This window comes from Tamandua tetradactyla, chromosome X, assembly GCF_023851605.1.
Source record: "Tamandua tetradactyla isolate mTamTet1 chromosome X, mTamTet1.pri, whole genome shotgun sequence".
NCBI lineage: Eukaryota > Metazoa > Chordata > Mammalia > Pilosa > Myrmecophagidae > Tamandua > Tamandua tetradactyla.
In genome coordinates this window covers 156688896-156701231 of record NC_135353.1, presented here as the reverse complement: position 1 = coordinate 156701231, position 12336 = coordinate 156688896, and the positions used below count along the sequence as shown (strand labels likewise).

The window sequence follows — 12336 nt, the reverse complement described above, 5'->3', positions numbered from 1 at the left end:
ACCCAGATTCATTTTCAGGGAATTATGCTAAATAAAAATGCCAATCCTGAAGGCGACATACTTAATATAACATTCTTGAGGTGGCAAAATTATAGAGATCAGTGGTTTTTAGGAGTTAGGGACAGAGCAGGAGTGAAGAAAAGTGTGAGTGAAGAGAGGAATATGTGGTTATAAAAGGGTAATATGAAGATCCCATGGTGATGGAAATATCCTGTATCTTGACGGTAGTGTCAGATATATAAACCTTCTTTGTATAGGTGTTCAGTGGTGTATTTTCAGACAGTAAACACACACACATAAGCAAGAAAATGAGTAAGGAACACTGGGGACATCTTCATAAGATCTGCAGATTGTATCAATGTCAATATCCTGGTTGTGACATTTTCCTATAGTTTCACAAGCAGTTACTGTCAGATATATGGATAAAGCATAAACTGAATCTCTGCATTAATTCTTACAGCTTTCTGTGAGCCTAAAGCTACCATAAAATAAAAAAAACTGAATTTAAAAATGAGCTACCACTAGCTTGCATTAAAGATGGTAATGAATCTAGATTAAATAATGTTACCTGTAATATGTATCATTTTGAACTCGTCAAAATTGGGAGGGATGGAGAGTGATGAAGAGGCTGTGTCTGAGCCACTCTCGTTTCCCAATAAAGCTCCGAGAGTCATAGACACAGGGCTGGTTTCCAGGCTGGTGTCTGCTTTTCCTGGCATTTCTATAAGGAAAATGTTTTCAAAAGTTCTGAAATACAAAAACTCTCAACTACAATTTCTAAACCAGACAAAACTATCCTCAGGGCAAGAAGGAAAATAAATACATTCCCATATGAAGGAAATTTTTTTTAATTGTTAGTAGCAGATCTACCCTTACAGAATGGATAAAGGAAAATATTCAAACATGACTATGATGAAAGAATTAATCATAAAACATGGAGAAGATTTCTCTGAGAACTCCTGGGGCTATCTGGCTTCAGGCGGATCCTTAGGAAGGAGCGACAGCCCCAGCAGAGCTCACCAGGAGACTTCTGCAAGGTGACAGTGGAGCTCATTGGAAGTAAACATCCTTGTGTGCCCCACATGCTGATCAAGGGCCAAGGAAGCAAACGCACTCTGCAACCTGGAAGAGATAAACTTTCCTTGTGTAGGGCCTGTTCAATGTCTTCTACTGAAAAAGGAACTCTCACAAAATGATTGTGTGTTCCTGGTTTCTATTTCGAATTCTGCCAATTTGTGATATTCATATTTTGAATACAATTAAATGTATATGAATTTTAAAAAACAAAGAGAAGGAAGAAAAAACAAAAGAAAGAGCAGAAATCTGGAAATGGAGGAAGTAGATCACTTCTACATCCTTGGTGTGAAGGCAAAATTGTGCAGCCACTCTGGAAAACATTTCAGCAATTTCTATAAAAATAAAGGCACAAGTGACACATGACCCAGAAATCGCACCATGGGCATCATGCCAGAAAAATGAACATTTATATTTACACTAAAAAATCTATACATGAATGTCCATAGCAAGTTTGCATATAGTAGCCAAAAACTAGAAAACAACCAGACGACCTTCAATGGGTGAATGGCCAAAAAACTGTGGTGTATTCATACCAAGGAACACTATTCAGCAATAAAGAGTAAGGAATTACTGATACACATAACACCCTAGATGAGTCTTCAGGGAATTACGGCTATTTAAAAAATCTCAAAAAGTTATATTGCGAGGGTGCAAGGTAGTTCAGGGGGAGAATTCTCGCCTGCCATGTGGGAGACCCGGGTTCCACTCCTGGTTCATGCACTTCCTACAAAACAAACAAACTAACAAACAAACAAAAATTCAACAAATGGTGCTTCAATAATGGGATACTCACATGGAAAAATAACTTTTAAAAAATGGTTATATTGCGTATGATCCCCTTAATATAATATTCTTGAAGTGACAAAATTATAGAGATGGAGAACAGACTAGTGGTTGCCTGGGCTTACAGATGGGGCAGGAGGGTGAGGGTAAGGGAAGTACACTATATAGAGGTGGATACAGTTATAAAAGGCAATATAAGGGATTCTTAGGTTGTTGGAAATGTTCTGTATCTTGTCAGTGGTGGTGGGCATACAAACCTTCTTTATATATGTATTCAGTGGTGCATTTTCAGACACCAAAAACATACCCAAGAAAACAAATAAGTAACACCGGGGACATCTTCATAATATCTGTGGATTGTATCAATGTTGATATCTTGATTGTGACAGTTTCCTATAGTTTCACAAGATGTTATTTTCAGGGATATGGATAAAGCATAAACTGAATCTCTGCACTGATTCTCACAACAACTGTCTGTGAGCCTAAAGTTATTGCAAAAATTTTTTAAAAACTGAATTTAACAATGAGCTACCATCTTTAAAATATTTTACAAAGTAAATGCCCTTCCCTGACTCAGTGCCATCAGTGGCCCAATTCTATCCTTTCTGCTTGGAAAAGTGGAAACTGATGGTACCTTCCTTGGACTTCCCTTCATCTTCCTGGTGTGGCTGTCCCCTCACCCTTCCCATCCATTTCACTGTTCTGTTTGGAAAGCAGAAGGCACTATGCAGTCATTGAAGCAGTTCTCTGAGATTCCCTCATCAGTTCCTTGTGAGTGTGTGTGTGTTTTTTTTAAAACCATCCTTCAAAACCAGCAAGTCTTTGGAAATTAAAAAAACAATTAAATTTTCACCAATAGTGCTATTACAATTAAATCAATAAAGATATTGAGTCCGGAGAAGATGGCGGCTTAGTAAGACGCGCGGATCTTAGTTTCCCCTCCAGAACAGCTACTAGGGGAGTAGAAACGATACAGAACAGCCCCCAAAGCCACGACAGAGATAAAAAAGACAGCGTACCCCATCCTGGAACAGCTGGCTGGCTGAGAGAACCTGTTCTGGTGAGATCGCCGAGGGGCACGGGCTTCACCGGGCGGGGCGGCAAGCGGCCGGAGTCACTCCCTTCCCCCTTCCCGGGCCGGCTGGGAGAATTGGACAGGCAGTCCCCTCAAACCGCGGCGGAGGGCGCCGACACCATGCACGGTCCCCTGGACCAACTGAGAGAATTGGATCGGAAATCTCCAGGCCGCGGAGAATGGTGACGGGGGGGGGCCCTTCCAAACCCGTGACTCCCTGGGAATGGTGCACTCTCCCGGGCAGGCCGCTGCGGCTGGCGCCCTCCTGCCACGCTTGGTGCCCCGGGTCGACTAGGAAATTTGGACGGGCGCTTTCCCGGGCTGCAGCGGCCAGCGATCCTCCCCACGTTCGGACCCCGGGCCGGCTGGCACTCTTCCAAGCTGCTTCGGCTAGCAAACCTCCCGGACGGTGAGAGTTTTCCAAAGTTAAAGGACCCACAGCACCTTTTACTGGTGGGACCCACAGACAAACGTGTGCCACAAGCACCACCTACTGGGCAGGATAAGAAAAACAGAACCCAGAGATTTCACAGAAAAATCTTCCAAACTTTTGGATCCAACACCCAGGGAAATCTGTCTAAATGCGCAGACGCCAGCAGAAGATAACGGATCACGCTTAAAAAATTGAAAATATGGCCCAGTCAAAGGAACAAACCAATAGTTCAAATGAGATACAGGAGCTGAGACAACTAATGCTGAATATACGAACAGAAATGGAAAAACTCTTCAAAACTGAAATCAATAAATTGAGGGAGGATATGAAGAAGATATGGGCTGAACATGAAGAAATAGAAACACTGAAAAAACAAATCACAGAACTTATGGAAGTGAAGGACAAAGTAGAAAAGATGGAAAAAACAATGGATACCTACAATGATAGATTTAAAGAGACAGAAGATAGAATTAGTGATTTGGAGGATGGAACATCTGAATTCCAAAAACAAACAGAAACTATCGGGAACAGAATGGAAAAATCTGAACAGGGTATCAGGGAACTGAATGACAATATGAAGCGCACAAATATACGTGTTGTGGGTGTCCCAGAAGGAGAAGAGAAGGGAAAAGGAGGAGAAAAACTAATGGAAGAAATTATCACTGAAAATTTCCCAACTCTTATGAAAGACCTAAAATTACAGATCCAAGAAGTGCAGTGCACCCCAAAGAGATTAGACCCAAATAGGCATTCTCCAAGACACTTACTAGTTAGAATGTCAGAGGTCAAAGAGAAAGAGAAGATCTTGAAAGCAGCAAGAGAAAAACAATCCATCACATACAAGGGAAACCCAATAAGACTATGTGTAGATTTCTCAGCAGAAATCATGGAAGCTAGAAGACAGTGGGATGATATATTTAAATTACTAAAAAAGAAAAACTGCCAACCAAGACTCCTATATCCAGCAAAATTGTCCTTCAAAAATGAGGGAGAAATTAAAACATTCTCAGACAAAAAGTCACTGAGAGAATTTGTGATCAAGAGACCAGCTCTGCAAGAAATACTAAGGGGAGCACTAGAGTCAGATACGAAAAGACAGAAGAGAGAGGTATGGAGAAGAGTGTAGAAAGAAGGAAAGTCAGATATGATATATATAATACAAAAGCCAAAATGGTAGAGGAAAATATTATCCAAACAGTAATAACACTAAATGTTAATGGACTGAATTCCCCAATCAAAAGACATAGACTGGCAGAATGGATTAAAAAACAGGATCCTTCTATATGCTGTCCACAGGAAATACATCTTAGACCCAAAGATAAACATAGGTTGAAAGTGAAAGGTTGGGAAAAGATATTTCATGCAAATAACAACCAGAAAAGAGCAGGAGTGGCTATACTAATATCCAACAAGTTAGACTTCAAATGTAAAACAGTTAAAAGAGACAAAGAAGGACACTATCCAATAATAAAAGGAACAATTAAACAAGAAGACATAACAATCATAAATATTTACGCACTGAACCAGAATGCCCCAAAATACGTGAGGAATACACTGCAAACACTGAAAAGGGAAATAGACACAAATACCATAATAGTTGGAGACTTCAATTCCCCACTCTCATCAATGGACAGAACATCTAGACAGAGGATCAATAAAGAAATAGAGAATCTGAATATTACTATAAATGAGCTAGACTTAACAGACATTTATAGGACATTACATCCCACAACAGCAGGATACACCTTTTTCTCAAGTGCTCATGGATCATTCTCAAAGATAGACCATATCCTGGGTCACAAAGCAAGTCTTAACAAATTTAAAAAGATTGAAATCATACACAACACTTTCTCGGATCATAAAGGAATGAAGTTGGAAATCAATAATAGGCGGAGTGCCAGAAAATTCACAAATACGTGGAGGCTCAACAACACACTCTTAAACAACGAGTGGGTCAAAGAAGAAATTGCAAGAGAAATTAGTAAATACCTCGAGGCGAATGAAAATGAAAACACAACATATCAAAACTTATGGGATGCAGCAAAGGCAGTGCTAAGAGGGAAATTTATTGCCCTAAATGCCTATATCAGAAAAGAAGAAAAGGCAAAAATGCAGGAATTAACTGTTCACTTGGAAGAACTGGAGAAAGAACAGCAAACTAATCCCAAAGCAAGCAAAAGGAAAGAAATAACAAAGATCAGAGCAGAAATAAATGAAATTGAAAACATGAAAACAATAGAGAAAATCAATAAGACCAGAAGTTGGTTCTATGAGAAAATCAATAAGATTGATGGGCCCTTATCAAGATTGACAAAAAGAAGAAGAGAGAGGATGCAAATAAATAAGATCAGAAATGGAAGAGGACACATAACTACTGACCTCACAGAAATAAAGGAGGTAATAACAGGATACTATGAACAACTTTACACTAATAAATACAACAATTTAGATGAAATGGATGGGTTCCTGGAAAGACATGAACAACCAACTTTGACTCAAGAAGACATAGATGACCTCAACAAACCAATCACAAGTAAAGAAATTGAATTAGTCATTCAAAAGCTTCCTAAAAAGAAAAGTCCAGGACCAGATGGCTTCACATGTGAATTCTACCAAACATTCCAGAAAGAATTAGTACCAACTCTCCTCAAACTCCTCAAAAAAATCGAAGTGGAGGGAAAACTACCTAATTCATTCTATGAAGCCAACATCACCCTCGTACCAAAACCAGGCAAAGATATTACACAAAAAGAAAACTGCAGACCAATCTCTCTAATGAATATAGATGCAAAAATCCTCAATAAAATTCTATCAAATCGTATCCAACAACACATTAAAAGAATTATACATCATGACCAAGTAGGATTCATCCCAGGTATGCAAGGATGGTTCAACATAAGAAAATCAATTAATGTAATACACCATATCAACAAATCAAAGCAGAAAAATCACATGATCATCTCAACTGATGCAGAGAAGGCATTTGACAAGATTCAACATCCTTTCCTGTTGAAAACACTTCAAAAGATAGGAATACAAGGGAACTTCCTTAAAATGATAGAGGGAATATATGAAAAACCCACAGCTAATATCATCCTCAATGGGGAAAAATTGAAAACTTTCCCCCTAAGATCAGGAACAACACAAGGATGTCCACTATCACCACTATTATTCAACATTGTGTTGGAGGTTCTAGCCAGAGCAATTAGACAAGAAAAAGAAATACAAGGCAACAAAATTGGAAAGGAAGAAGTAAAACTATCACTGTTTGCAGACGATATGATACTATACGTCGAAAACCCGGAAAAATCCACAACAAAACTACTAGAGCTAATAAATGAGTACAGCAAAGTAGCAGGTTACAAGATCAACATTCAAAAATCTGTAGCATATCTATACACTAGTAATGAACAAGCTGAGGGGGAAATCAAGAAACGAATCCCATTTACAATTGCAACTAAAAGAATAAAATACCTAGGAATAAATTTAACTAAAGAGATAAAAAACCTATATAAAGAAAACTACAAAAAACTGTTAAAAGAAATCACAGAAGACCTAAATAGATGGAAGGACATACCGTGTTCATGGATTGGAAGACTAAATATAGTTAAGATGTCAATCCTACCTAAATTGATTTACAGATTTAATGCAATACCAATCAAAATCCCAACAACTTATTTTTCAGAAATAGAAAAACCAATAAGCAAATTTATCTGGAAGGGTAGGGTGCCCCGAATTGCTAAAAACATCTTGAGGAAAAAAAACGAAGCTGGAGGTCTCGCGCTGCCTGACTTTAAGGCATATTATGAAGCCACAGTGGTCAAAACAGCATGGTATTGGCATAAAGATAGATATATCGACCAATGGAATCGAATAGAGTGCTCAGATATAGACCCTCTCATCTATGGACATTTGATCTTTGATAAGGCAGTCAAGCCAACTCACCTGGGACAGAACAGTCTCTTCAATAAATGGTGCCTAGAGAACTGGATATCCATATGCAAAAGAATGAAAGAAGACCCATGTCTCACACCCTATACAAAAGTTAACTCAAAATGGATCAAAGATCTAAACATTATATCTAAGACCATAAAACAGTTAGAGGAAAATGTTGGGAGATATCTTATGAGTCTTACAACAGGAGGCGGTTTTATGGACCTTAAACCTAAAGCAAGAACACTGAAGAAGGAAATAAATAAATGGGAGCTCCTCAAAATTAAACACTTTTGTGCATCAAAGAACTTCATCAAGAAAGTAGAAAGACAGCCTACACAATGGGAGACAATATTTGGAAATGACATATCAGATAAAGGTCTAGTATCCAGAATTTATAAAGAGATTGTTCAACTCAACAACAAAAAGACAGCCAACCCAATTACAAAATAGGAAAAAGACTTGAACAGACACCTACCAGAAGAGGAAATATGGATGGCCAAGAGGCACATGAAGAGATGCTCAATGTCCCTGGCCATTAGAGAAATGCAAATCAAAACCACAATGAGATATCATCTCACACCCACCAGAATGGCCATTATCAACAAAACAGAAAATGACAAGTGCTGGAGAGGATGTGGAGAAAGAGGCACACTTATCCACTGTTGGTGGGAATGTCAAATGGTGCAACCACTGTGGAAGGCAGTTTGGCAGTTCCTCAAAAAGCTGAATATAGAATTGCCATACGACCCAGCAATACCATTGCTGGGAATCTACTCAAAGGACTTAAGGGCAAAGACACAAACGGACATTTGCACACCAATGTTTATAGCAGCATTATTTACAATTGCAAAGAGATGGAAACAGCTAAAATGTCCATCAATAGACGAGTGGCTAAACAAACTGTGGTATATACATACGATGGAATATTATGCAGCTTTAAGACAGGATAAACTTATGAAGCATGTAATAACATGGATGGACCTAGAGAACATTATGCTGAGTGAGTCTAGCCAAAAACTAAAGGACAAATACTGTATGGTCCCACTGATGTGACGGACATTCGAGAATAAATTTGGAATATGTCATTGGTAACAGAGTCCAGCAGGAGGTAGGAACAGGGTAAGACAATGGGCAATTGGAGCTGAAGGGATACAGACTGTGCAACAGGACTAGATACAAAAACTCAAAAATGGACAGCACAATAATACCTAATTGTAAAGTAATCATGTTAAAACACTGAATGAAGCTGCATCTGAGCTATAGATTTTTGTTTTGTTTTGTTTTGTTTTTACTATTATTACTTTTATTTTTTTTCTCCATATTAACATTCTATATCTTTTTCGGTTGTGTTGCTAGTTCTTCTAAACCGATGCAAATGTACTAAGAAACGATGATCATGCATCTATGTGATGATGTTAAGAATTACTGATTGCATATGTAGAATGGTATGATTTCTAAATGTTGGGTTAGTTTCTATTTTTCCATTAATTAAAAAAAAAAAAAAGAGAAGGGGTAATTGGAGCTGAAGGGATACCGACTGTGCAACAGGACTGGATATAAAAACTCAGAAATGGACAGCACAATACTACCTAATTGTAATGCAATTATGTTAAAACATTGAATGAAGCTGCATGTGAGGTATAGGTTTTTTTTTCTCTCTATTATCGTTTTAACTCTTATTCTGTTGTCTTTTTATTTCTTTTTCTAAATCGATGCAAATGTACTAAAATGATGAATATGCAACTATGTGATGATATTAAGAATTAGTGATTGTACATGTAGAATGGAATGATTTCTAAATGTTTTGTTAATTTTTTTTAATTAATAAAAAAAGATATTGAGTATCAAAAAAAAAAGAGCTACGACTATCTTGCATCAAGGATGGTGATCAATCTGTAATGTTACCTGTAATATGCAGTATTTCGAACTCAGCAAAATTGGGAGGAATGGAGAGTGAAGAGACTGTGTCTGGGCCATTGTCATTTCCTAATAAAGCTCTAGGATTCATAGGCATATAGTTGGTTTCCAGGTTGGTGTCTTCTTTTCCTGGCATTTCTATAAGGAAAACATTTTCAAGTGCTGAAAGACAAGAACTCTCAACCACAATTTCTATACTATTCTCAGGGCAAGAAGGAAAATAAAGACATTCCCATCTGAAGGACAAATTAAAAAATTGTCTGCAGCAGATCTACTCTTAAAAAAAAGATAACAGAAAATCTTAAAACATAAGAATATGATGAAAGAACTAATCAAAGAACATTGAGAAGAAAGAAAGAATAGAAAGAGCAGAAATATGGAAGTGGAGGAATTAGATCATTTGTACTTCCCTGGTGTGAATGCAAAATGGTACATCCACTCTGGAAAACACTTAAACAATTTCTATAAAACAAAAGGTGTATGTCACACACGACCCAGCAATCGCATCCTTGAGCACTCATGCCAGAGAAATGAACATTCATATTTACACAAAAATCTGTACATGAATGTTCATAGCAAGTTTGGATATAATAGCCAACAACTAGAAAAATGACCAGATGACCTTCAGTGGGTGAAAGGCCAACAAAATGTGGTGTATTCATACCAGGGAATACTATTCAGCAATAAAGAAGGTGGAATTATTGATACACATAACATCCTAGATGAGTCTTCAGGAAACTGTAGCTGATAAAAAAAAAATCCCAAAAGGTTATATACTGTAGGTTATATAGTGTATTATTCCCTTAATATAACATTCCTGAAGTGTCAAAATTATAGAGGTGGAGGACAGACCAGAGGTTGCCAGGGCTTAAAGATGGGGTGGGGACGGTGTGCGGCATGTAAGGGAAGTACAGCTAGAAAGAGGTGGATAAGGTTATAAAAGGTAATATAAGGGATTCTTGTGGTGATGGGAATGTTCTTTATCTTGTCAGTGGTGGTGGACATACAAACTTAATTATATGATAAAGCCGGGTAAACTAAATACACGTAAACACACACACAAATGAACACAAGTAAAATGAGACACCTCAGTAAGATCTGTGGTTTCTATCAATGTCAATATCCCTCTCATGACATTTTATTACAGTTTGCAAAATATTATCATTGGGGTAAATGAGTAAGTGTAAAATTGATCTCTAGGTATCATTTTTTACATGTAAATATAAAATTAACTTAAAATTCAAACTGAATTAGACTTCAGGGAAGATGGCCGATGAGAGCAGCTTGAAATTAGCCCTGCTCCACAGAAAAGTTAGAGAGGGGACAGGAGGGCGACTGAGTCAGCAATTCAGGAGTGCAGCTGACCTGGGAGAGCCTTCTGCACCACATGTGGCAGCTGTGGTTGCAGAGGTCAAGGAACTAAAAGACAGAAAGCTGGAGCCTGGCATGGAGTTGTAGACCCATGGAGCCCACAGGAGTGCACAGATGGGTACACAGGACTAGGAAGTAAGCCAGGCTGCTTTTCTTGGGCGTGCTACACTCACCAGCATAGCCCCGTGACCGGTGACTCACCCCCATGCACCTGAACCCCCTCACCTGCTCCCATTCCCCACGCTTAAGGTGCCCCCACCCCACCAGTACCCAGTGCACATACCTGCCCCACCTCCCCACCCCAAGTGCAGCCCAACCCACCTCTTCTGTACCCTTCCCAAGCACTACCTCCCCCCTCCCTGTTCCCTTCAGGCTGTTACCAGCACATAAAGGTTGCCGGCACTAACCTCCATACCTAGGCTATGCCCGCTGCCCACCCATAGTGTTGCACAGCCTCACCCTGCCCTCCCTGACCTCAGCGCATCCATTTAAGGCACTCCCAGCCCCACGCATACGCATGGGCCCCTGACACGTCATTCAGCTCTAGGAACTGCAAGTTATAGCAGTCCTAGAACCGCGCGCAGCCCTCAGCCTCACTTGCCACCTCTGAGAAAGTGCTGACCTGCACAGCCAGATCACATCTGCCCCCAATCCATGAAGGCGTAATGCCGACCTGCTGCCACAGCTCTACGCATGAGCACAAAGGGCCCCGTGCCTTAGACCAGTGCACACCAGGGTCCCAGACCAGTGCACCCACACAGCTACATCCTCCCTGGCTGCTGGGCGACCACGTTCACAAGCATCAGTGTAACATCCCCAACCTGCACCCAAACCTGCCCTGAAACAAATCACCGTAGTGAGTGCCTCACCCCGTGCCCTGCTTCCTACTGTACAACCATCCTACAAACACAAGGCCTTAGACTATTGAAAGAAATAAATTCCCAAAGTAAATCAATCAAGATATCTACATGTGACGAAGATAGCAGATCACTAAGCATATCACAATGCAGACAGATAAAGCCCTGCCTAATGATCAAATTAAAACACCTGAGGAGACACAGACTTTGAAACAACTAATCAAAGATGTTCACACAACTCTACTTAATAAAGTAAGCAGGATAGCAAATAACATAAAGGAGATCAAGAAGACAGGAGAAGAGCACAAAGAGGAATTTGAAAGAATAAATGGAAAAATAGCAGAAATTACAGAGATTAAAGACTCTGTTGACCAAATAAAACATACCAGAGGCACACAACACCAGATCTGAAGAGATAGAAGAAAGAATAAGTGATATAGAGGACAGGATAACTGACTTCAAAGACTCAAAACAGCAAATGGCAAAAAAAGATAGAAAAAATTCAATGGGAACTCAGGGAACTGATAGGCAAAACAAAGCGCACAAATATAAGAATCATTGGTGTGTCCCAGAAGAAGAAGAGAGGAGTAAAGGGCTAGGAAGAGTAGTTGAGGATATAATGGGGGAAAACTTCCCAACTCTCATAAAGGACATAAATACACAATTCAAAGAAACCCAAAGAACTCCAAACAGAATAAATCTAAATAGGCCTTCCCCAAGGCACATACTAATCAGTCTGTCAAATGCTGAAGAGAAGTAGAAAATCCTGAAAGTGACAAGAGAAAAACAATCTACTACATAGAAGGGATATCAAATAAGACTGGGTTCAGACTACTCAACTAGCACCCTGGAGGCGAGAAGGCAGTGGTATGATATATTCAAGATCC

At 39.3% G+C, this 12336-nt stretch overlaps 1 protein-coding gene across 5 annotated transcripts in view; it reads right to left on the bottom strand.

The window, feature by feature from the left end:
* The window catches only part of BEND2 (BEN domain containing 2), a 96299-nt gene that overhangs the window by 32329 nt on the left and 51634 nt on the right, over positions 1-12336 (bottom strand). For 4 of the 5 annotated variants that reach the window (XM_077144923.1, XM_077144925.1, XM_077144927.1 and 1 more), the window contains exons 7-8: positions 9210-9359; positions 569-721 (exon numbers count right to left, since the gene is read on the bottom strand). In XM_077144923.1, coding sequence (XP_077001038.1) covers positions 569-721; positions 9210-9359 — 303 coding nt within the window. The remainder of the gene's footprint in view (positions 1-568; positions 722-9209; positions 9360-12336) is intronic. The other variant, XM_077144926.1, reaches the window with a different exon arrangement.